This window comes from Melanotaenia boesemani, chromosome 4 (genome assembly GCF_017639745.1).
Source record: "Melanotaenia boesemani isolate fMelBoe1 chromosome 4, fMelBoe1.pri, whole genome shotgun sequence".
Lineage (NCBI taxonomy): Eukaryota > Metazoa > Chordata > Actinopteri > Atheriniformes > Melanotaeniidae > Melanotaenia > Melanotaenia boesemani.
The window spans coordinates 13,837,028-13,863,955 of NC_055685.1; the positions used below are offsets into that span (position 1 = coordinate 13,837,028).

Consider the following 26,928-nt stretch of genomic DNA (forward strand, 5'->3'; position numbering starts at 1 on the left):
CCCCATTAGTGACCCAGCATGGGTCCCCCCATCTACTCCAGCAAGTCACTCATTTAAATAATACACAAAAATATTCACTTATTCTTCTCTATTTCCCATGCTTATAATGCAATCCTGTTGACTCTTTGCAACGTATTATTTAACTGTTTCTGCCATAATATATGGTGTTTTAGTGTCAGTGACATCTCTTTTTGGCTTCTGTCTTATAACTATGCAATCCTCGACGTGAGGCGTTTGTTTACATGGTTTGCATTTGGAAAATACTTAAAAAATATAGAAAAAGTGAAAATAGTGAGAATGCTTGCTGTTCATTCTTCATGTAATGTATCTGGAAAGTTTCCATATTTTAAAGATTTATTCTCTTAATTACTGGAATATTTTTAGATTTCTGAGAAAGGTGAGCAAAAAATGAGGGCAAAGGTTAAACAAGGTAATGGTTCAAAAGTTGGGCATCAGACTCGACATCCAGTCTGGTTCTTATCTGGAAAAGGCAGCAGACTGAATGGTTTAAAAGATGAGTTTCAGATCTTATCTTAGAACCACAGTTTCCCCTCCTACACCCAACTACCTTTTGACTTCTGCTCTGAATCCTCTTTGGCCCCCTCACTGCGAACACAGACAAGGTTATCAATCAGAAACTGCCCCCAAAATCTCTTCACATGACACCAGGTGAGGCCCAGGACATATCAGCTGCAGAGAGTTTTCCTTAACTCTCACACAACGGAGAGAAAGAAGTAGAAGAGGGGATGTGTTGAGAGGAGCTGATACTATCATACGTCAGGTTTCTCATACCAAGCTGTAAACTATACACATAACAGCACACATGAGAATAAAAAGAACAGCAAAGACTTACCAGTCTTTTCCTTTTCTGGAACAACAGAAGTGCCCTGGGAAAGAGAAAAAAAACAAACAAAAAAAAAGATTATAGATGAGATGGCTTTGTTATGTTATGATGCATTGTAATTGTATTTGATGCAAGGTAATGATTCATACTGTTACTGTAAAACATTTTCCTTCCAACTTCATAAGTGAAATCCAACAACAGAAAATGCAGAGAAACTGCAGAAATTGTTCTGGTGTGAAAGCTGCATTACACATCTGTAATCCACACCGCTATCTTCACATAGTCTCCTTAGAACACTGTTTTTAATTAAAACTAATGGACTACACAGATACATAAATATATAAAATTTAAAAGAACATCAGAAACTCTAAGAGACCAGGAATGTGGTTGCATAGTTTTCTGATGTGCACACTCTTTGCTAAATGGTTGTACCAGATAATGAACCCACCAGAGACGTCTGAACAAATATCACATCATTAAAATCTGAGCAGGCAGCACACTTTCCTATGAGTCAGTGTTGAATCAACTCTCATTTAGAATAGACTGCAGAGATATCCCTGATAAAAGACACCACTAATAAAATCAAAACATATCCCATATGGATATTCTCATCACAATGTACACCTAATATGCCCTTTTATGGAACTATTGCGGGTTTCTTAGAAATCCTACTTCATCAACAGAGGGTGTGTAGTAAAAATAGAGTAATTGCTTCTAATTTCAGTGGTAAAATGTGTGTGTGTGCGTGCGTGTGTGTGTGTGTGTGTGAGGGGCAGCAGTCAGATGGAATGCAAAGGTCTTTCTGGCCACTGACATTTGACCTCAGGGTCCTTGGCTGATCTCCACACACAGACCTGTTTTAATCCACACTCCCCGGGATAAGATCCGAGAGTGAGGAGAATTCTTATGATACACTCGCTGTGCTCACATTTGGATGTGTGCAAAAGTTAAGGTAAAAGCACAGTTTTGATTTTAAAACTTCTATTGCAATAAATGCATTGTTTTCCTCTTATATTACACAAATGAGCAGTTTACATGCATAGCATTGAAATCAAACTTTTTCCTGATTATAGCCACTTCACTCATTTATGTTCACTGAAGAGCTTTGGTTTACTGAGGTGGTCAACACACACCGTTCTGCATTCTACAAAGTCTAAAATGTTAAAACCTGTTGAGCAAAAGGAATTCACTCTTAACAAGAGCTACAGAACAGTCAAAATCATACTAAATATTATTTCCAAGGATGTAAGAAATGTATGGAATTTAATTTTTTGCTGCTCTTCATGCCAAGAGACAGACTGACGCTGCTCCCATATCTGTGTGGTAAATAAAAAGCCGGGACAAACAGCCACATTAGGCCGAGGTTAACCTTGTACAACTGTGACTAAAGTTCCCACACACACAATCATATACATTTTTTTCCCTTCCACTGTATGGATATTATGTGCTGAAATATTTTACACTGGTTGCCAGACAACCTGGTCTTGGCAACAACACTCAGAGAAGTTATTGAGCCAGCAGACACTTGGAACATGATGCATACCCACAACACTGCAACATATCATTCTTCCATACTACTGGAATGATTTAAACAAGTTATAACAAGCAAGCTGGCTGTTTCACACATTTTAAATCTTTCTCACTATCTCCTCTACACTTTAAAAGATTCAAACAGAGAAGTGAACATTATGTTATAGAAACCAGACATAAATGATAAAATCCCCTTTTCTTTTTGTACTGATTGCAAAGGAAATGTATGTTTAAAAATACTTTGAATCACAAATCTTTTTAAATCACAAAGATAACAACGTGCCTTCTGTTATCATTCACTGTCCACACTGGATTGTACAGGTCCACTGTCTGAGTATATCACGAACAAAGATAATTACCCAGTCAAGAGCAAGAATATGTGTACAAGCACTAATTCTAAGATGACAAGGGAGCTCAGTATATAAAGATATGTTGGCTGCTTCTAATGTTTTTTTTGTTTGTTTTTTTAAACCACAGGGCAAACTGCACACACACTTTATCTGTAATCCACTAAATTCCATCGTCAAAGTCTTGTCTTGTGAGGCTTGTTTTCAGATTGTGCTTCAATAGAGTCGTGAAAAAGAAAGTAAACAGTTTTCCATTTCTAAGGTTTTATGAATAGGGGCATTATAAATAAATATGTGACAAATAAATAAACTATGGACCTAATGGTTTCTAGTGAAATTAGGAGAGTAAAGTATTAGCAGGGTGCTGCTAATTAAATGCAGTCATTTAATCAGTCATCAAAAAGTGGGAGCAATTTTGAAAATGCAGAGATTTCATCAGTTTTCTGTTGAGGACCATCCAGGTTTGTGTTAAAGGTACTTTTTGAAGAAATAAAATAGATGTAAATGTGCTGTTGCAGATAGAATAAAAAAAAAAAACAACAACAAAAACAAAAAAAAAAACCAAACAAACAAAAAAAATTAAATAAAACTAGTCAATAAATAAATAAATGAACCTGTAACAGAAATAGCAAAAATAAACCTCATTTGGTAAAACTCTGGCTACATGTGGTGATCATTTTTGGAGACCAAAGCTACAAATATACATTTAACACAGTTCCAAGGAGGAAAGACATCAGCAATGACAGCAATAAAAAATAATTAGTCATTATCTGGTATGGGTTACGAGGCCACTTCTGAATAATTTGGAGTCCATCATTCTACAGTGTGGGAGAGATTTTTTACAAGTAACTTCTTTGGGGTGGATGTCCCCGCAAGTCTACCATATGGTCAAACTGTGCAAAGCATAGTGAAACTGGAGAATAAAAAATAAAATAAAAAAACAACTTATGCCAGACTTTACAGGGCTCACTTAGAATGTCAGATATTAAAGATCATGACAGTACAATTAGAGAAAACAAATCTTTTGTTTGAAAGAGCTGCAAGCAGACCCTCTTCTCTTTTAAAAGAAAACAGCAGCACTTCTTAGGTTTTAAAGTTACAGTGGAACAGCCCGCAAGATCCCTGTAACAATGTCCTCTGACAAACTAGGGGGTTAAATCCAAAAAAGTCAATGACAAGGTTCTGGAGAATTACAAATCAGGTTTGGGCTATTACAAAAATATTAAAATCACTCTATATCTTATGGAGCAGAATTAAATCCATTGTAAGAGAACAAAAACAATATGGCTCAATAACACATCCCGCCAAACGATGGCGATCCCGTTGGGACTGCCGGTTATCCTGTTGGTCTCAGGCGTTAAGGTAATAATGGTTGCTGCTAACATCAGCAAAGTCCTTGATGAAAGCATGTTTTAGCTTTCCAACAAATGAGTCGGAGGTTTCCCTTTCATGACAATGACCCCAAAATCAAAACTGGTGTCCTCACACTAAAGTTCAATGTGTTGGAATAGACACACTACAGCACAGACTTCAACCTGACTGAGAAACTGTGGTACGATTGCAGATTTCTATGCAACTGCAGAACCCATCCAGCTTGACCGTCCATGCTGTCAGCAGCTGGGGGGGGGAAGAAAGTTCCAGAGTTTAGGGGCAGTGAAGGCAAAAACTCTGTCCCCACAAGTCTTCAAATGGGTACGAGCAGGGGTGCCGCCAGGAAATCTGGGCCCTATGAAAGATAATGGCATAGGGCCCCCGTGTGTATGTGTATATTATATATATATTTAAATATAGATATATATATATATATACACACACATTATATATATATATATATATATATATACACATACATACTCATACGGGGCCCTATGCCATTTTTTTCTTTTATATACAATATACGGTATATATATATATATATATTTTTTTTTTTATTTTTTTTTTTTTCTTTCCACCCACCACATCATATTATTCAACAAGGATAAAATCTGTTTAAGGATGCACTCAACATCACTGCTTAGTTTCAATATAACTCTTTGAACATTGCTCACCTTCTTCATTGGGACAGGTGGGGGACGGGTTATGTGGAGATGGGGCTGCTGCTGGCTCATCTGTTTTAATATGTTGAAGGGGTAAGGAAAGGAAAACTAATTTAATATAGGTATCTTACTAAAATGTACTCCCTCTGAGGTCTGTCGCATTTTCATCTTGCCTGGTCTTGTTGTGAAAGTTTGTGAAGTGTCAACCCTGTGAGCTTTGTGGATTAAACAGGCTACTCGCCCACAGGATTATCTACAGACATACGATGAGTTTACTATAAACGCTAAAGAGGCTTGGTTTCATTAAAGATAAAAAATACACAAACACGGGTCGTTTTTATTTTTCCAAGGTAACTCGCGAACCGTCGGCTCGCGCATCACTAGGCATCATCCAGGCGATGCCTCTGACCTCAGAGGGAGCGGACTAAATTAGCTTGTAGGTAGCTAGCTTATGAGCAACAGGTTAATCTCAACCTCACCTTTCTTGGTGAAAAAATGGGTCACATATTGGCATCCTCTCTTCTGTCTTTCATTTCGCTCCTTTCGCTCTCTCCTTTTTTGAAAACCCGACTTATTTTTCCCTCGCTGCATTTTTAATATTCGATGCTTCCGACAGGTTCATTCAAACTGATGCGCTATTACAGCCAGGACCAAACCATTTAGTTTTATGGAGGTGGCCGTCAATAACAAATTTTTTTTTTATCATTTTACTACTGAAAAATAAGTTAGAACAGAGTGGCAATTTATTTTACTGCTACATTTTCTCATTATACTTGAAAAAATAGCTATTATTTCTAGATAATGCTTAATAATTTTCTTATATATTTTTATATCTCAATGGGCCCCTATCAAGTCGTGGGCCCTTGGAATCTTCCTAACTTTTCCCCCCCATACGGCGCCCCTGGGTACGAGGGACAGAGAGCAGGTTGAGGTTATCGGACCTAAGTGAACATGTAGTGTGGTATGTATGCGAATTAGATCAGTGATGAGTATTTTGAATTGGACCCTGTAGAAGGGGTGACATGAGAATATCTGTCCTAGTCAACAGCCTGGCAGTCCATTCTGAATGGACTGTAAATGGTGAAGAACAGTTTTGTTAAATGATGAAAATAAAGCGATACAGCAGTGGATAGGGGATGACAAAAAAGTTCTGACCCATCAAAGTGTGAACACAAGCCATGTTCTTTTAGGTTTTGGCTCTGGGATGTTGGAAGCGGTTGCTTTGGGTCCTGTGGTTAGCTTGATGTAGCTATAATGAATCAGGCTTTTTCAGGTAAATCCTGCAAATACTAAGTAAGACTGGGATCCAGAGTTTCAGAGTCCAGGTCAGCACCCTGGGCTTATTGTTGCTTTCACCGCTTAGCAGTGTTTCAGTTTGGTGGGGCACACTGCCATTGGGAAGGTCAGTTGCCATCTTGGAAGTGTGCTTTTGTTCACCTCAGTGTTTAGATAGATGGTAGGTGTCAAAGTAACATCCAGTTGAATACCATCACAAACAGGTAGTCAGTCGTTTTAATGTAGTGGCCAACCAACTAGCAGCTGCAAAATTGGCCATAAACAAATGCATTATTTAACACAATTGAAAAGTATGTTTTTGACTATTTAAATATTTTACTCTGTCTAAATAGCATTTACAAAAGGGAGTTAAGGAAATTAGACATTTCTGCAAGTAAAATTAATACTTGTAAAATTTTTATTAAAGGTTTGCATGTTGATTTTAAATTAATGGACTTGTAGCATTGCTGATTTTTGTCCTTGGGCTTCTGTTGAACATCAAACTGTACACAATGAGTTTTCATACAGATTATTTTTTAAGAATCAAGATCCAGATCAATAAGACTGCCTCTATGCTAGGGATTAATCTGGAGCCCTGGACAATGAGTGTCCAAAAACAAATGCTGCACAAACTACTGAACATAACTGACAATTCTCTATAACCTACACCATTCTCTACACAACTTAGTGAGGAAACAATATAGTGTGTTCAGACAGAGGTTTTTTTCAAGTATCTACAAAACAAAAAATTAAAAACAGAAAAAAAGCAAAACATTATAATTTCCCCCTTAGGGGATTAATTAAGTAGTTTTCATTTAATTTTCAACTGACACTATTTGCAAAATAACACAGTAACATGAGCCTAATTGCTTCATTCTGCTGCAATACATATCAGTATGTCATATTTAAAAAGTGCTGAATGTGTCCTGCAACATGTGATATCTTACATTCATTTTGTGTCTAATACTGAAATGAAGAATTGTATTATGTGTTTCATCCTCAGAAAAAGATTTGCCTTAAATACTGGAATCAGCGTGGGAGGTCTGTGTGTGCTGAGCACTGAAGACATTTTGTTGACCAGTGTGCACTTTTGCCTCTATGTAAACACCACGCCACAGATTCCTATCAGTGACCCATGAAGTCACTTACAGAGTAAATCTCACAGCCACATGACCACAAGTACAGATTAAAAAATGCTAGTGAGTAAGAAATAGCAGCAATGTGAACAAAAACACTGAGCACTATTGCTCATTGCTATTGCTATATTGCACATAGCATCAAAGACACATGTTTTCTTGCTGTGTGCCTGCACCCCCTCTAGCATCCCACAGTGCAGGTTGTCACAGTGTGGGGTACTTCAGGCTGTGTCAAGTGTCCACTGAGGACCTCTCCGCTGCAGAGCAGTCAGTTGGCTCATTTACTGCCACTAATTTAATGGGTGGTTGCAGGGCACAGGGGGTATGGCATGTGTTTGCCTTACACATATGTGTGTAGATGCCTGCAAACGCTTGAGCCAACATGATTATCTACCATATGGCTATTATTATCATTACTTGAGCCTGCAGTTTAGTAAAGTATATTTAGCCTAAATTGTTCAGTTTAAGTACAGATATTTAAAAAAGCTACAAGAAAACCTTTTTATATCGTTACCAGAAAGCATCAGAGACATTTTACTGAAGTACACACCACCAGTGTCTATCTTGGGTCTTTGGGTCTTTTATAAGGACTTACAGTAGGACTTACAGTAATGTTTTAATTATCTAATTCCGTGGTGTCCAAAGTCGGTCCTCAAGGGCCACTGTCCTGCAAATTTTTAGTGCTGCTGCTGCAACACACCTGACTCAAATGAAATGGATCCAACAGCTAATTGCGTTTTGCACAATTACTCATTAACTTTAATCAGGTGGTTTTGGAGCAGGGACACCTGCAAAACCTGCAGAATTGTGGCCCTCGAGGACCGGCGCTGGACACCCCTGGTCTAAATAAAGGTAGTATATAGAGTTTACACCCAAGTTTGTTTTCTTTTACAGATTTTGTAGCCTTATTTAGTTGCATTTTTTACTGTGTGATGTCATTCAGCACCTTCCATTAGTGACCAATATACTTTTGTTTTTCAGTAATGGACCCTTTGTTTGTGACTGAATGCACACATTTCTGTGCACGTCAGTCAAAGATGTTATGCAAGTCAGTGGCATGTGGCCATTGCACAACTAACCCAAGAAGTCCACCAAGCCTGTTTTAACCCCACCACCAGCCTATCATTCCCATCCCCCTTCATGCACTGCTGCTACACTATGTGTGCATGTGTGTGTCTGTGTATATGTGACCACCCATGGTCTGTGCAGGCTAAGGATTAGGGGGGGCTTAAGCTAACCCAAACCCTTTTCTCCACCACTTAGTGCAAATGGCTAAATAGGTGCAGATGGCCTATGTTCAGGTAAGCTAGCGTCTCAAGCACTGCATGTTTAAGGTAACAGTGTGGTGGAGGGAAGAGAGATGTGTGTGAGTATACATGTGCACAATGCCAACCTTGGAGATGTTATCTGGAGTCATTTTTTTTTTTTTTTTTTTTTTTTTTTTTTTGACCAGCATGAATGTGCTCTTTCTGCTCTGCATTTACAAAGGAATTTTTTCTCCATCCTCTGTCAACCCATGGGAGCACGTATAAGACAGACATGGGAAACAATTTCATTTTTGCAAATTCCTTAAGTTGAAGTTTAATCCCATGCTACAAATCTCTCATTGTTTCTCTTTTCTTTCCATATTTTAATAGTCTCAATATGTCACACTTAAAGTGTTTCAACAGGAAGTGATTTAATGACTTGTTGTAATGATGCATTGGAACATTTCCAGCAGAAAAGGCATTATTACTGTCCATATGTTGAATTTAACAGTAATTTGAAATGAAAACAACTCCTAACCATATTTTGACTGACTTCTAGTACTGCAGTAAAATCAATAGCAGGACTGAGCCACTCTCAGTAGTTTTTAGAGGTTAATGTATATACCATACACACTGTGGACTCCCCCCCCCCCCCCCACACACACACACATATTAAAACTGCCAACTGAGACCTTATTCCCTCACTAAACTCTGAGTCATGAGTATGATCTCTATGGGGTGATATAAAAGTGTGGGACAGAGAGATATGTCCTAGCACACACACAAAAACACACATTTGTAGTTGTTTACATGATTAAGCCAAAGTATTGGGCTTCTAGTTCCAGGTAGTGTCTGGAGGGGTTTAGTGCTGGACTCCTGTGAAGTGTTGTTGTTGTTGACTGGCTCCTGGAATCCATCTCTGGGCAAGACAATAAGTCTAAACAAGTCTGACACACAACACACAAGACTTGTCATTACCAAACTCTCTTTTTTAAGTTAATTTGAAGGAAGCTCATCATGCTACTTTATCTGTAAGTACAAAAAAGAAAAAAAAGGCATATTTGTCCAAATGATATTCATGAATGATCACTATATCACTATAGATTTTGTGTTCTCCTAAATCTTAATAATAGTGTTGCTCTACCTCAAATAATAAAAAAACAAAACTTGATGTTTCATTTGTGATTATGATTCCTTAAAGTCAAAGTAAAGGAAGTTCAGACATTTGCATAAAAACATGTTGTATGTGTTAGATAGTGGTTGGTTAAAACACATGAAAAGGGCAAAAACTATGTTATACCAAGTTGTGGAATTAGATCATTGTTTTTTTTTTATGAGGATTTTTGGGACAGGTATGGAATCGCAAATCCTATGATGCAGGGGGATTAACAGAAATCCTGGGATCTAACTTTTCTGCTTTCATCACTGTCCGCCATCCGCATATTCTCTGTGAATTAATCTTATGCAGAGCTGCAGTGACAAAGTTCATAATCACTGCCAACACATGTCTCATTATTTCTGGGAGGGCAACTGTTAATATGTTTATAATGCCCAGCCCATGCCCAGAAAAAAGAAACGCTTTATTTAAACAAAAACTGAGGTGATGTGTAAATGTGTATGTGAAAAGGTGAAACTGGCTTGAGATGTTATGCAATTAGAGTGGTTGATAAGACTTGAAAAGTACTATGTACTTGAGGGGCAGAGGCATTCTAAAGAAGGATCATTTCTCTCAAGAAAGAAATGTTTCATCAAATCATATCATTTGTAGTGACTCTTCCCAAGAAAGGTGGAATAGGCTTTAGCCTGTCCTAGCTAGATGCCCACTGTAAAATTACAGAGCTACCATGTTTTATTTTAATGCCAATAATGGTCGATTCAGTTGTGTTACTCTAACCAATGCAATAAACATTTGGACTGAACAATATTTTACTATGTTGTAGTACTGAGACTGACTTTTTTTTTTTTTTTTGTTACGCTGGCAACAATGGGCCTCATTCACTAATATCTTCTTACAAATCTTCTTAAATTTGTTCTTAAGTTGCACTTGACAAGTGTTTTTTGAAAACCTTCCATCAGATTCAGGAATATGTTCGTAGACCACGGAATTGTTCAAATCTTTTCTCTTAGATTGCTTTGCCTGCCTTGCCCAGATTGATGAATACCAATTCAAGAGAAAAGATACACTGGTGTATTCAGTTTTAATTATTAAAGACCTCGTTCAGCAGGTGGATCTGAAAGTCAAAAGTGACCTGGACATTTATGGAGTGATAGTCTTAAGGGAACAGATCAGGCATGTGTCTTTTGCACCAATGTTAGGAAGACCAGCAATAGAATTAGATCTGTCTTGACTGCGACATGTTCTTGAATGAATGAAATGGATGAAAAATAGTTTGATTTTCCTTTTAGGGAAATTATAACATTTGAATCTGCAATATCTTACTATTTATTTTAAATAGCAAAATGCTTTATACTTCACCAAAAGTTATTAAAAAATCTGACAAAAAACAGTATTGTAGTTTTATTATTGTATTTTAATTAACAGAACAGCAGAAAACAACACAAATGCTGATTTTGTTCCAATGTGTCAGATACCAAATGTTTGTTGAGAGTACTCCTGAGTGTCCGTCGTATTTGTTCTTAGCTAAGAACAAATATGACGATTTTTGCGATTGCCACAGTTTCCATAAAATGTTCATAAGTAGGATTTAAGAACAAATTTGTTTGTAAGAACAGCTGGTGAATGAAGCCTATTGAAGCTGAAATATGTATAGAAATGGGGCAAAACTTTTCCACAGAATAAAAAAAAAGAAAGAGAAAGCAAACGAGTACCTAACAAATTCTGAGTGACACTGTGAAGATTCTTATCTCTGCATTTGTAGTGCAGGAAATGAAAAGTATGTTGTGGAAGGAAAAAAAGCTGTTGGATGTGAACGTGTTGCGAAATAGAATAACTACATTAAAGCCATGTGTTTGAACATGCAGAGGATAGACTGAGGTAACCATCTTCCCTCATGTTTTGTCCTCTCCAGATTTGAGCTAAGGTTTGATCTAAACATATTGGTTTTAAAAAAAAGCAGGGTAAAAAGGTTGAAACTTTTGATAGAAACACAAAAAAACAGGTTTTATTAGCATCATTCTTTCCTTGTTACATTCATCAAGAGACAAAAAGTGTGACCTGTTCCTGCTCGCCAGGCTGAAAGTGTAGCTTAAAGACCAGAGTTAATAGGGATAAGCTTAAGTTCCCAAATGCAATAACAATGCTGGCCTGTGGATTAGCTGTTGACATTTTGGGGAGAAAGCAGAAAGTGGGTTAACAAGAGGGATTAGACTGTTTTGCAAGTCAAAAATTGTGGTGGCCCCATAACGGTGTTGCGGTGCCAGAAGGCCCAGTCGGAGACATGCGGGGTCACAGTTTTTAAACAGCTACTTAAACATGCTCTTTAGATGGCACTGACCCAAAGTGGATCTGTGAAATATTGAGTGCTAAATTGTAACTGAAGAGGAAAAAAAATACAGCACAGGCAGTTATCTATGAATACAGAATAAACATCATCAACAAGTAGGCCACATTCCTCCCTTACACCATCAAAAACTGAATGCTAAGATGATTAACTGAGGACTCAAATGCATCTTCACTGAGGTAACTTGGCAGCACACAGAAGTGGAAATGCGCAATCAAAACAAAAAATGTGAACACATTTTCAGGCTCAAAGTCCCAATTAAAGATGCTGGACCACATGCCTGAATAAGCATGGCTTTAATTGACTCTGGTTTTATAGTTCATTCCAGAGCGTGTGTGTGTGTGTGTGTGTGTGTGTGTGTGTGCATGTGTGTGAGAGTGCATTTAGTTTGTTGTTTGTTCTGTGATTTATGACACTTCATTATCAGCAGGCTGCAGGGGTGTTTCCAGATGCTTGTATTTTCCAGTCATCCTTAAGATTTACTGTCAACAAGTACCATCATCCTGCAACTATTGCGGCACTGTTTACTGTCCTTTTTACAAAACACACACACACACACACACACACACACACACACACACACACACACACACACACACACACACACACAATTACTTGACAGATTCAGTGCCGGATTGTAACACTGCAAATGTATGATAGCAATAGCAAAGTGAGGCAATGTTTAATGCTGGATGAAAATTAATTTCATGCTGATAGGATTCATTTTTAGTAAAAACCAAACTTTAAACAAAAGGATACAAAAAGGACAAAAAATATTATTAATAGATAATAAATTTTAATGATGATTAAGTTAATGTGAGCAGAGTGGAAAAAAAAAGGTTTATGTGATTTTTATTTAGTCAAATTTTGGCTTCATTTTGTTTTCTGATAATACTCATACAACTATTATAAAGAGGAGATGTACCATCTGTATATCTTCCTTTCATCTCTAGGAGTATTTAATGCATTGATACGGCCTTGAATCGACAGGAAAAACATGATTTCCTTGTGGGGGTTGAGGAGAAGTTCATTTTCCACATCCTGTTCCAAACATAAGCCATTTTTTTTCTCTGATCCTCATTTTGTAAGCCACAGTTGGTCTGTGTTTGTCTCCTTGTTACAGCTGTGCTCAGCAGAGGAGTGACCTTGAGGACAATGACGCAACACAAAGCAGCCAGCGGGACCATGACCAGAGCCCCTAACAGCAGCTCTCAAACTGAATGGTGGCTGGTTTCATAGCTCGTTGACCCAATTTGGCTATATACAGTCATTGAGGCAAAAATGTGGGTGGAATGTAGGCAAATACAATTACGCCTGTTGTTGTTGATTACCAATCAAGGACAGTGATGACATACCAAATGTAAAGATAAAAAAAATAAGCAGTAAACGTATTAAAATACAATTCTTTTTTCTTTAATCTGTCTGGGACATAGAGGTGTGGTTCAGATGAAGGATGTTTGGGGCCTGTGAGGCTGCCAAAGCGGAACATGGAGGAAGGACAGAGCAGAGATCTGCGAGTGACCTTAGCACGCAAACCATAGCGCTTCTATTGTCCACCAGACCACAGACAGATAAAAAACTATTTTCATATATAACCTACTGACAGGGAATCAAGTCTTTCTGTCACTGTAATAAAAATATCTCTCAATCAATCATCTCAAAAACTCTCAACACAGATACGAAAACACAAAATTTTAAAGGCAGAAAAATGTATCACAGGCTGAATTTGTATTTGGAGCAGATTTGCTATGGAGACAGAATACAGACCCGAACACAAGGTTAAAGGTTGCCCTGTAATGGAATGTTTACAAAAGACAGAAAGGATGAAGGCTGGCATAGAGCAGCACCTTTCCTGTCAACATATGCATGAAATGCAAAACACCCCTGTGCTAAATTTAACAGCTTGCCATGTGCTTTTCCTCAGCAGCCTCTTAGGTTCTTTGGTGGATTCTGTCTTCTTTAACGTGCTGGTGGGAACAGTCAGTGCTGGAGGTGACTGATATGTTGTTTCCGACTGTATCATTCAGAGGAAGGTGGTCAGGGGTCAACACTCAGTCTCCACCCGCCTCTGTGGTTTGTTTCATCCTCTGCAGTACTCTAAAAATAACCTCATAACAAATGCCTCTAACACTATGCATAAACTATGTTTTACACTTGCAAATTCATTGGGAGAATATAGCACATTGACTGGTAATTAATAATGAGCTTAAATGCATATAAAACCAACAACAAACACACACCAGTCTATGAAAAAAGAAAACCCACCTGTTGCAGTACAACAATGCTAGCGAAACAACAGTGAAAGACACCTGCTACACTAAGCAAGTAATAGCACCCTGCCAACAAAAACACTCAGGGGAAAGAATAGCAGTTCCAGAGCACAAGAAAAAAAGCACCTGCTGTGGCACAACATCCGCTAGATGTTACCCCCACATTCGACGCAATAATAACAGCCACCTGCTGAAGGCTAACAATAGCCAAAAGCCAAGCTAAGCAGAGGCCAAGAATATAATCGCATGAACTCAGTGCCTCATCAACAACAGTGAGAGAAGGACAACATCCATGCCAAGTGGATGTCAACTCATCGCAGACCCATTCAGCCACATACCACTACTTTACATTTATCACGGTTACATAAGGGATAGAACAGCATGAGCGTGTGCTTTGTACAATCACAATACAGTGTCATACTCAGTGTCACAAGGTCTAACAGGGACAGTAACAACACAGATAACGAGTCAACACTTGCATAATCCAGCACAAGATGGTTGGACCGCACATGCTAAATGATAAACATTTTATCGTAAGCACAGTATCTTCAGATATAACAAATGTTAACGTGTACACATTCGTACACTCGTAGATGCCAGTCAACAACACATTAAGGTTTTTCCCCTGGATTTTTACAGAGAGCTATTTCAGGGCTCCATATGGATTCGTATGATCATGTCAGATGCATAAAGGACACTCATTTTACCACAGAGGGGTATTACAGCTGTGACAAATGTGTATCTCACAAGAGGGAGCATGGATGATCCATATAAAATAATAGTGTTGAATAAAGTGAGCATGTTCTTTTCCTAAAATGTCTATAAAATGAATAAATTTATAGACATTTAATTTACAAATGTAAAAAGAAAAAGAATAAGTAAAATAACTGCAATTTAGGGTTAATTGTTTACTTCACTGACACCATATGGTCATCATTTCACACCTGCTACCAAAATTGACCATCCTTGTGATACTGGATATCATGGTTTGTATTTTGTTAAGATATGACAAAAGCTTCAGAGTGGCATTCATCGTCAAACTATAATTATTTCTGTAGGCACGGTATTTTCTAGATAGCAAAGTCATTGAACAAACACATAAAACTAGTAGAATGATGGGTTTCTATTTTTACTGAAAAGTGAAATTTTTTTGCATTTTCTTGTTAAAACTGTTACAGTTTTACTCAGTTTTGCAAGGCAAGTTGACGCTTTAAGTTGTAAGAGGGTGTTAGAAGGATGTGTCTGTCTTCCTGAAGGTGTAATCCGTAAACCGCTTTTTGACAGCAGCAACTTTCCTCAGGGACTATTGAAAGGTCCTATACATGACCCCCTGGACTTCCACAACAGGGGACAGGGATTAAAATAAATTAAATAAATAAACCACTTTGGAGATATTCTATCCCCACCAACACCCCATTGAGGAGGTACAGAATGACTCGGAGCATAGCTTTTTTAAAAGCATTGTTATTTTTGAATCATTGGCCCTCAAGTTTGGTGGATCGTGTGCAACATTTACTTTCCAAACAAATAAATCTCTCCATGCATGATACGGCACTTGGCAGGTGGTGATATCAGCACCTGTCATCTACATGCTAATTAAATTTGATCATTGTTGTTGAGGTGCATCTGTTGTATTGTGAGATCTATAAAGCTCTTGCGAGCACAGAATTTAAAAGATTAATTTGTTTTGTTTTAACATGAGATTATGCCCACATAAAAACAAAATAAATGTAAAACAAGCACTTCTGTGAAAATAATGATCTTTGTGCTCAATGAATAGATGATGTGTTTATAATATCAACTTTTTATTGTGTAAAACTGACAATGAAGTCACTGAATTGACTCTAACGTAAACTCTGGATCTTCTCACATCTGCTGTGTGTTTACATCATTTAGAAGATTTGTATTGTCTAGCTAAAAAGATTAAGTAGGCGTCACAACAGTAAGGTCTGAAAGGACTCAACAGTCTCCTGAAACTATTAACTACTGGGAGTCCCTATTCACAAAGTCATCATCTCTCTGACTTCCGCCAATCACCCCATGGGGCCTCCGCTGTTAAAAGCCTTCTTTTAGGTGCAGTGAAAGCACTGTTTACTCAAGCTTAGTGAGTTACCTTCAGTTACTGCAGAAATGAAAGTTGAACAGTCAGCCATGGACCAAATACACCACATATAATTCGTTAATCTGTGCCAATTAACTAAACCATTCCACTCTTGTGTGAAGAGTTACACCGTGCAAAAAGAGACAGCAATGTCAACACGAAACAGCTACAGATAATTCAAGAATGTACTTTTTAATCAAGGAATTTTGATGTTTAACAGGTTGGGCTGTTTTGTCTAGCTAGATAGCGGGACTCTTTTGCAAAAGAAACATATTTTTGACTTTAAAGCTTATCCTGTCACACATCTGAACATTTTGAGATAAAGTGTCTTAGACCAGCTAACATCAGTTTTCCACATACCTCTATAGATGTGTAAAAGGCTGCTTGACTACAAGGAAGACAAAAATCAAGAAATGAACAACCAAAGGTTTAAAAACATGTCTCAGTTGAAGTGTGTCCCCCCTTACTCCCCCCTGCTTTGGCTTTTCACCTCCCAGACTCCCCTCCTGACCCCTTTGTTGGGATGAAGGGGGCTAGGTCCTTGGAACTAGCTAATTAAAGAGTTTTAACGTCTGCTTGGCTAAACCCTTAGAGCAGAAGGACATTCCTACAACTGGGAGGTTCACTGCATGTACAAATATATATATATATACTTGTTTTGCTGTAAAGTACAAGAAGAATGAAAGAAATGCAAAGCTCCTTCTCTATGAGCTATTTATTTTTTATTAAATTTAGTAACAGAGGCTTGTATGAGACAAAGTGCAACAACTTAATGTGGGACCCAGAGTGTAGCTGTAGACAGACTGTAGACAGGTAGTTACTAACAGGAAATTTCTGCTGCCTTGTCTGCACCATCTTGTTGCTTATCTGCTTTGCACACGGGTCTATGGTTGCATCATTGTGCATGTTACTAAATTACTGTCCATGTTACTGGCATAGCAACAAGCGGCTTAAACAAACATTGCTATGAAGATCTGGCAAAAATACAGATAAAATAAAGGAGCCTAGCCTGCTTGAGGCTACATATCTATCAGTCCTTTTATATAATGCTGTAAGATGCAGCTGCTATGTCTGTTTTTTTATTCCATCTATTTTGTAGCCCCACTAAAACAAAATTTGTGAAAAAAAATTATAATAAAGTTAAAAATTAAATCTCACCAAAATTAGCTTAATTAACAGTTTGAAGCTCTGATGGATTTTTTCTCTCTAATATAAACTGAAGGGATAATCACTTCTTGACTTACCCCGCTCTTAGGTTTTGCTCCAAGGGCCGGTGCAGACTCTGAGGGGAAAGCAGCAGCACATTGTGGATGTGGAACAGTCTGTGAAGCTGCTGGCACAGATCCTACATCAACCTCCTGCACAAGTAAAATGCAAACTTTTTAGACACTGCAGTCCTCTATTATTTCAGTATTTCAGTCACTAATCTACAGATACAGGAAAATTTATTTAATAATTCATGGTAGCTGTATCTGAGTATGAGACTGTGGATGCACAGACCAAAGCAATACAGAAACTTTGTACACCTACACATATAATCAGTCTATTCTTCTATTTTAATGAGGTGTTGTGGCAGTAAGGATAATGGAAATTCCCCTACATTCTCTCATGTTGTTGTTCTTCTATTCCATCTACTTTATCATGTCTGATATCCATTTTTCCTAAATTGATTTATAAAGTTTTAGGTTGGACATGGTTGGATAGAGAGACCTGGTGGACCCAATTTATATAATAAGCCACAAGTACAAGCAGGTGCAATAACCATAAATCTTAAATCTGAAGTGGTAACTGAAAAAAAAGTTAATTTCCAAAACTTTTTGGACTACAGCAGTGTCAAGCCTAATGGTTTGTGTTTTCATTAACATTTTTTGTACAGTTAAATTAAAGAGTTGCTGTAAATACCAGGGTGAATACAGTCAAATTTAACAAGGTAAAATGGTTATATGTGTACCAGGAGATGTCGACGGTGAGGGGTAGGAGTGCTGTCCATAGAAGAGGTAGCGCTGAGGGCATTCTCAATTTCCTGGTCCAACTGGTCCAACTTCATCAGCAGTAGCACCATTGAGTCTAACCGAGCATGCTCACGCTGAACAAAGAGACATATCAGTGGAGAAAAAGTTAGCAACACTATTTTTGTGGTCCTGAATGCCAACAAATCACCTTCAATTAAATTTAATTTTTTAAAAGGGAGCAAATATGTGCCACTGACTCTTTTGTGTCATTTATACTTTATAATATGGAATATTCAGTTTATTGGCAGTTCTTAATTACAAATCCTTAAGTTGCAATAACAAGCCTCACACTGACCTCAGGTGGTTTGACTCCAGTAAGACAAGCTGAATGACACAGTCCGACCGAGCTCAACTCTCCACCTACTATACACTCTGTCCATGATCACTCATCTGATTTGTTTCATGCTAACAAATCCTTATCAAAATATGTAAAAATTCCTTTCTACAGGGCTTTCAGCGTCAAGTCTTAATTTCCCTTAAGGTGTTTTCTATTGTGATAGTTGATGTAGCTTCCTGTCTATGCTTCTCTCCTTAGGAGAACCGTCAGAACAGACCCCTTTAATATCTAATGAGGAAGGGCTCATGACACACAGACCCTATTTGCCAGACAGGTTGTTCTTTATATGATGTATTTGCTCATATGTGTGATCCCTTAAAACAAAATTTCATTGGGTCACACAGGATTTGGACATCTTATTATGTCACTATGCCGTATGCGTATGACAGCATATGTGATAATGTGAATAATGCTGATCTATGTTTAACCAGGCCATATACACTCAGCATTAACAGGACACAGCCTCAGTCCTGCAACTGTCTTCAAACTCCATCCCTAATGTCTTATGATTTGTGGTTGTGTTTATTTCCAGTTAGTGCCCAATTAGCCAATTTAAATCAGTTTCTATTGGGTTTGCTGAGAGAGCAAATAGACCTCTATGTCATGGAAATGCACCTCACACTGATGCATTCACCAGCATTCCCAGCTAGAGGCTTCATACGTTGCTATTCTGTCTCTTGGCAAAGTATCACAATGAAACATTGTACGGTGGTAAAACAATGACATCTTTACGAGGCCTCTCTCAATGAACAAAAGCATCTGTCTCAGGATGGCAACAACAGCCACAAAACAGCATCAGTGAGGCAAAGTTTTTTAGGGCATGGTGGTGGTTTGAGTGTTCTCAGAAAGTTTCTTCTCTGTCTTTCCCATTTTTGAGGTTTCTGTTACATTCCTTCCAACTTCCTGTCTTTTGAGATGGGAGATGTTTCCCACACTTTCTGAACTCTTAGATCCCCCCTTCCAGTTCCTTGCTCTTTTGTCCACCCCCTCTATCAACCAGTCTACATCTTATAATTCAAACCTGTGCAGAGTCTCACTTTTTCTCTTTTTGCTAAGCTTGTTCTTAAAACGTTTATCTAATCAAAATACTGTGCATTAAATCTAATGTGGTTATTTTGTTCATGAACAGTGACCAAAAACACACATTTAATTAACAACCCACACAGAAAGTCAAAAAGAGAAAGACAGCAATGAGAGATATGTTGCCAAGTCATCTGCTGCCAGATAAATGACTGCTGAGCCAGGTTGGCCCTGGGGTTAGGATAAGGCCTTGTTGCTAAAACAAATAAACAAAGTAACAAAGCCCAATATCAGTTTAATCTCAAGCCATTATGCAAACCAGATGGCTTCATTTTACAAACCCAATCTGCAACAACAACATGGTCCACTGGGGTTACAGTCATTAGTACAAGATCTAACCAGAGATCATTCCTGGTTGGTGCTGCCATTGTCCGCTAGGAGATAATAACAATAAAAATATGCTCTGTAATTGTCTTTAATACATTCAAGAGATTTTTTTTCCTTCTGTTAAATTTTGAATTTCACTCCATTTGAGGGACAAAGCCTCTTTTTTTCTGCTGCAAAATTTCCATGTTGTAATCGAGCTGTTCTCTACTGTGTGTGGGCTGTCAGAGAAGAGGAAAAGCTATTATAAGCTGGTAGAAAGATCACCTTTTGTCCTCCATTTTCATGGTTGAAATCATCCTTTTAAAATTTTATCTCAGAAGCAACTTTTTTTGGGGGGATATTTGAAGTCATCCTGAAGTAAAGCTGTTTTTCCATGTACTTTCACTGGGCAGCAACCCTTTTTGATTTGGCAGACAATGGTCTTTGATTTGGCAGACCATAAGTCTATAGAGTTTCTATACAGTTCTGTACAGTTTTTGTGTAAATAATGCATCCCAACTCAGATATACACCACAGCACAGCAGTCACTTAACAGCAGCTAATTTAAGGCTTTCATTTTAAGATTAAAAGGCACATTTTTTCTGTTTAAATGTATGTAGTCTACTGTCAGACAGAATGTGATAGACTGTAATTGCAACAGGGCAGAACTCTTTGTGTAGATACATACAAAACTGTGAAAGTGGTGACACTTTGGGGGAAAGTTAGAATTATGTTTACAGTCTAACATGAAAAAAAAACACCACAAGGTAACATGGGATTGGGAAAATGTAGCAGAGGAAGTAAAGTTTTACAAGTCTGGCTCCTGGAAACATTCTGTTCGACATACCAAACCAGTTGGTGGCAGTAATTCACCAATTAGATTTTCCAGTTACCAAAAACCATTAAGAAAATCTATTATGTAATGTAATCTATCTGTATGTAATCTATTATGTGCATTTTTTGCAGCCGTCACAGCCTGGCAGCGTCCCAAGGCTGAGAAACCGCACTATACAACTTTTCATCTGGGATGTAGCGTCATGTTGCAGCCAAGCTTCGCTTTACACACCGTGTCACGCGCTAGCAAACGGATATAAACACACCTGCCATTTTGAACCCACATCATGACTGTTTCAGCAAATAAACACTAGAAGACATTATTGGAAAAAGAGAAAAAAAGAAAAAAAACAAGAAATAAGACTAAAGTCAAGATAGGACTGTCTTTTACTGGCTGGAGAGTATATGGGCCAAGATGGATGCCAAATTAGTCGTTGGTTGGGGAAATCTGCAATGTTCTGTAGTGCATCTTTAAGACACTGCTCAGAGTCTTTTCAGACTACAAACAACAAACTGAATTGCCACGGTGACCACACTGAAGATGGAAAAAGAGGCAGGTAGAGAGGGAGATGGAGAAATAAGTAAGTGGGATGAAAGAAGGTGGATATCTTGTTCTTGGTTTTCCAGTAAATGAGTTAAATGGTCTTATTACATCCTCTCACGTCAGTAAGCCACTACAGTTTGTTTAAGATGAAACTTTTCAGATGAAAACCTGCTTTGGGTACCACAAGCAGGAAATGCAGCCAAATAAAGACACATCAGCCCTGAACTAGAGGAAATTATGAAAAAATTATGTTAAACTGGCTCATCTCAGCCACATAGTTAGAAAGCTGAATGAATAAAATCTCCAGCTTTGAGCAGAGTCCTGCACAGCTTCAGTTTGTTCAACCTGAGCCTACGTGCACCTGTTATCATAATTACCATACCATCCATTACCCGTAATTATCTCTCAGCCAAATCTGGATCCAGCCTGTTGATGTACAACATGCGACCCTAACTGTGATGCTCACATAACACAGTACTGATCTTCAGAGGTGGTTTATTATCAGCTGAACATGCTCTTAACATACTTAATATAACTTGCATCATATTGCATTGAATCATATTATCTTTCTGAAATTTTGCTGCCCACAGCAACATTATTTTAAAGCGAGATTGCTTTGCAAAAATAAAACATCCACAGCCGCTGGTTTAAAATGTGTTCTTTATTCCAGAATCATAACGCCAGCTCTGCAGAAGGAAGCCACGGCGCCAGATACTTTGGATTACTGTTATTTAAATATCCAGAACACAACACAGTTATTAAATACCGACATTTAAAAAAAAGTACTATTCTCCTCTGTGATCTGCCTGAAACCGTAAAATTTCTGTTATGTATATTTATTTAGCTAAACCTGCTGATTATCTTATACTCCAACCATTAAAGGGCAACCCCTTACAATTTGTAATTTTTTTTTCATGTATTTATTTATTAGACCATTTTCAATTTTTCTTATATATATATATATATATATATATATATATATATATATATATATATATATATATATATATATAAATACTTTATGTAAGGGTATATAGGTACCTTTAAGTACAAAGGGGGAACATGTTAGAAGAAGTTTAAAAACTACTGGTCTGAGCTCAAACTGCAGGACAAAACTGTAATAAGTCTGCAACACATTATGCAATAAATTTCTATATTATTTAGTTTATAAAACCTTCACACTCATCTTTTAAATTTTTGCATTCAACTAATTTTAGGAAGACTTAATGCTTTAATGCTTATGAACAGGTACAACTCCTTAAAGTTCCCATAAAAAAGGCATGGTGATTACAACTAGATTATATGTAATTTCATAATGTACACATTCTTATGAATATTAAAAATAGATGTGTTCAAGTAATGTGTTAAACCTCTACAACTGGTGTAAAACAACTATATAAAGTATCAGCTATGTATGTGATTTTCTTAACAAAAATGTCTCATTTACAAGTGTGTTGTTCAACTTGAATAACTACAATATTACACAAGAACTTCTCATTCCACAATCTTTTCTGAATAACATGCCTGCTAAAGGCCCTTGTGTTGCAAACTCTGTGTGTGTTGTTACAAATTAAATAATACAACGATTACTAAGAGAAAATACCACATCAGTTCTATGACCACTGATTTGCTCCAGTCATCTCAACTCTATGAAGGGCTTATTAAATGTTCTGAGAATTGCTGCACCAAATGAGCGTGCTTAACACAAGTATTTAAACTGAACACTATACAATACTTGCAAAGAAAAGTAGTAGTAACTCTGACGATTACTTGAGCTTCAACACTCTCTGCATTTACAGTCTCCATGCCCTTATAGGACCTTGTTTTGCAATGAGGGGTTGAGAAAGTGTAAAACATTTTGCAGACCCCCCTCCCCATACTCACAGATCTGTAAGCATGTGAGAGTGAAGTCATTGTTTTCCAAGACACTTGCCAGAGTGTGGGACAAATTATTTGTCAGGCATTTGTGTCCAGTGAGGATTTGTTCAATTTGAAAAACATGTTAGGGACAGAATCACAGTTCCCTAAACTAGAATGACTATGACTTAAACATCTACACATCTACATAATATAATATTTGGTCTTACCTTTCTCATGCGCACTTTGACCACATTGTCCTCTTTCTGATCTTCAGTGTAATTTGTTCCACTGAAAATTAAACTGGACTGCTCCTCGCTGCAAACAACTGAGTCTGTGGCCTCATTTGACTCCCTCATCATGAGGACTGTGGCTCCTGGTCGATGGTGTTCCCTCTGACCATCTGCCACCTCAGAGACAGGTGACTCATTGAAGTAACAACCAGAGGTTTGGTTGCCATGGAGTCCCTCAATGACCTCTTTAGAGGATGGTGGCAGGTTTTGCATGTCTTCTTCAATAGATTTATGTGTATCATCTAAATTGGAGTACTTATCTGGATTGTGGGTAATATTAACATTGGTATTTTTTTGTTGTTTCCGCTGACTTGTCATTATTATGTCATCTGTCTCAACAAAGCTGATCTCTGGAATTGTGTCCAGTTTTGAACTGTTGTTTTCCATATGATGATGTACACCTTGGTCCTCAGAAACAGTCAGCTCTTCAGGTAATAAACTCTGATCAGAATTTCCAGTTGCCTGACTTAAAGCTGTTTGCTCAGAGTGATCTGCACACAGCATAGTGTTTGTCTTCATGGGATCTCCCCCTGAACAGCCAGCGTTTAGTTGTTCAGAAGAAATGTTTTGGTTAGTTTTAGGTTTTAGGTTAGAGCTACACTGACTTTTGAGTTCAGTATCAGTTGATTCTGTGGGTCCATGCCTGACATGTGTTCCTTCTTCACTGCTCTCTCCATGTGGACTTTCCTCCCCATGAGGCCCAGCTATCATTTTAACATTATGCAGTTTCATCAGTGGCTGATAAAACATTTCACAACCACAACCCTGATCCAGCACTCCAGTACAGCCATCGCAGCCTTGCTCTCCTTGAACTTCTCCCTGGTCAAGTCTTGTTTTTTCATTTGGAGTTTCTAAATCATTCAGTCCAGTTAGCTTGGAAGAAGAATCTGCACTCCAGTTTTCAGATAATCCTTCATCACAGTCTTCATTTACTGCCAACATCACAAACGGTTCCACAGTTTTGTTTGCCAGTGTCACTGCATCCCCAGTCTCCATCATGTCAGCTGAAATGTGCAGCACAACAACAGGTCCACTCGTCCCAGCTTTGTCAGAGGAGGAAATCATCCCTTCGACAACATCTGGGCAGTCAGTTTGAGGTTCCAGTTCAGCAACAGAAGACTGGTTTAGCATGACCTCAAACTGTGTAGGGCTCTCCTTTGTTTCCTGGTGATTTGGAAGTTTGCCAGGTTGTTCACCAGTACATTCACACAATAGAGGTCCATTGTCTGAAGAAATAGAAATGTATTGTTGCTCTTCATGAGAGATATGTGGACTTTTAAAGACATTATCGTCATTGCAGATGTGATTCTGGCTACTGTCTGAGCCAACATCACTTTCACAATACAGAGTTTTTTCTTTCTGGCTGTTGGTATCAGTTGCACAAGGAATATTTGCACTGGACATAAAACTGTTTAAGTTACAGCAAAAAGTTCCAGAATTCCCAGTGGCAATGGTTAGAAGATGCTCTGATTCTGAGGCATTTTGAGGAAAGTCAGCACCCCCCACCTCATCTAAGTCACGAACTGACTCTTGCAAATCCAGAGGTGCTTTTCCACTGTTTGTAGTCAGCATCAAGTGTTCTGATTCAGTAACACCATCACCAGCAGAAGCTGTCCCTACAAGCGTCTGAGTCAAGTCCTCTGTTGACATTTGGTGGCAGCCCTCTGGCATGGAGGCACATCTAGTCCGTCGACCTTGTTTCACAGTGCCCGAGCCCATCCAAAGTCCCTCGCTGCTGACTCCATGACAGCAGACCAGATCCAGATCATCATAGCTGTACTGTAATCCTGATGGGTGAGTCACATGCTCTTCCCAACTTCTTTTCCGGATGGCTACCGGCATGATGGAAAGCCAGTTTTATCCCATAGAGCTGATTTAATGCCAGGCTAAATCCGAGAACCAGACTTGCTGCAACTGAAGAAGAGAAATGGAAGTAAGAAACATTAAGTGCTCTAAAGTTCTAAGTTTACAGTAACTACACACATAGATGACAATATGGTAAATAATGCTTCGTTTAAGGTAAACAGGAAGTCATGAGTGAAAGTTCAAGACGGATGCAATTACACTTCTTTCACAATTCCATGGGAAATGTAAACTCAGATGGATCAGTATAAGATGTCAGAGGGCTTCGTTATGTTTATCTAACATGGGAAACTGACACGTTTTCAGGCAACGTTGCTCTGAATTTCACTTTATAGCTCGCCAACTAGTTAGTTCCTCTTAGCTGTAACAACTGGGTTTGCTTTAAGTTCAAATAATCTTTCAGGCCAAAAAACTTGACAAAGCAAAAATAAAAAAAATATCAAGATCACCATTAAAATACACAAAGATGCCCATTTTTTTTTATTTTTTTGTTTAGTAAAATCTTGAAAGAGGAAAGTTTAACTAAATCATTGTGTTGTAAAAATTCTGGGTGTTGGTTAACAGTCATCTTATCTACCCACAAATATGACAATGGTGTAACTGAAGGGAATTTAAACAGCAAATGACAGCCAGTGGCCCCTCAGCTGCTAGATTAAAATACACGCTGAGCTTTCTTACATCAATCATATGCAGAAAATATTGTCATTTTAATCAGATTTTCTTTTCAGTTATTCTGTTGTTAGTCTGAAAACACATTAAAAGAATAAATACTGTTTCTCAATGTACTCTGTTTTCTAATGATGCTTCACAACTGCATTTATAAGAAATTTGGTTGGTATGAAATCCTGAACATGCCTCCTATAATGAACTTTTACCTTGTTATAAGCAGAGTGATGAATCAACAAGTGTGATATACAAGAAATATTATATCAGCAATTGACAACAAAACTTACATTTCAGTATAACTGAGAAGCTTCACAGTGGAATAATAATGCGTACACCTTGTGAATTATCCAGACACCATTTCTTACTTATAATCCGATATCGGAGCATTGCTGTTGTCCAGTAGCTTTATATATAATCCAATGGGCAGGTAGCAGATCCAGTGCTTTGGAATAATTAATCCAGAGATGGTTCATGAGCTGCTTTTTCATTCATCCACCAAAAGCAATCCCTCCATGTTTGGGAAATATGAATCCAAGTTTTTCAGAGTGACTTGGCATATAAATCATTACTCTGCGAGGACTTCTCAGTCTAAGACTGTGAGAGCCTTTTTTAAAACCTGAGTCAGTGTCGCTGCTGTAAAGCTGCTGGACAGGCGGTGAAGCCTCCATAGGCAAGCAGAAAGCCGGGAAGCAGTAAAATGTCCATAGACAACTTCCATCTTGATCACATTTGGTTTTCTGCTGAGGCTGAATGCCGAAGAGTCGGGGTGGTGTAAGAGGGGCTGGGTTTTCTTTTCCCCTCTCCACCCCTTCTCTCCTCCGAGCTATCCTTCTTCTCATCAGGTCCCCTCCCCATTGGTTTTGACAAGAAGTATGAATCACATCCTAAG

At 38.1% G+C, this 26,928-nt stretch overlaps 1 protein-coding gene and 1 long non-coding RNA gene across 2 annotated transcripts in view; both read right to left on the minus strand.

The window, feature by feature from the left end:
* The window catches only part of dlc1 (DLC1 Rho GTPase activating protein), an 82,675-nt gene extending 55,982 nt beyond the window's left edge, over positions 1–26,693 (minus strand). Inside the window, exons 1-5 of the mRNA XM_041982388.1 lie at positions 26,327–26,693; positions 23,448–25,424; positions 18,199–18,333; positions 17,492–17,605; positions 854–887 (exon numbers count right to left, since the gene is read on the minus strand). Of these exons, the coding sequence (XP_041838322.1) occupies positions 854–887; positions 17,492–17,605; positions 18,199–18,333; positions 23,448–25,352 (2,188 nt within the window). The 5' untranslated portion in view covers positions 25,353–25,424; positions 26,327–26,693. The remainder of the gene's footprint in view (positions 1–853; positions 888–17,491; positions 17,606–18,198; positions 18,334–23,447; positions 25,425–26,326) is intronic.
* On the minus strand, positions 4,410–5,677 carry LOC121637985. Its single transcript, XR_006009978.1, has 3 exons — positions 5,237–5,677; positions 4,770–4,829; positions 4,410–4,447 (listed from the first exon to the last, which is right to left on the minus strand). It is a non-coding gene; the product is annotated as an uncharacterized LOC121637985 (long non-coding RNA).
* Positions 26,694–26,928: the final 235 nt, after the last annotated feature.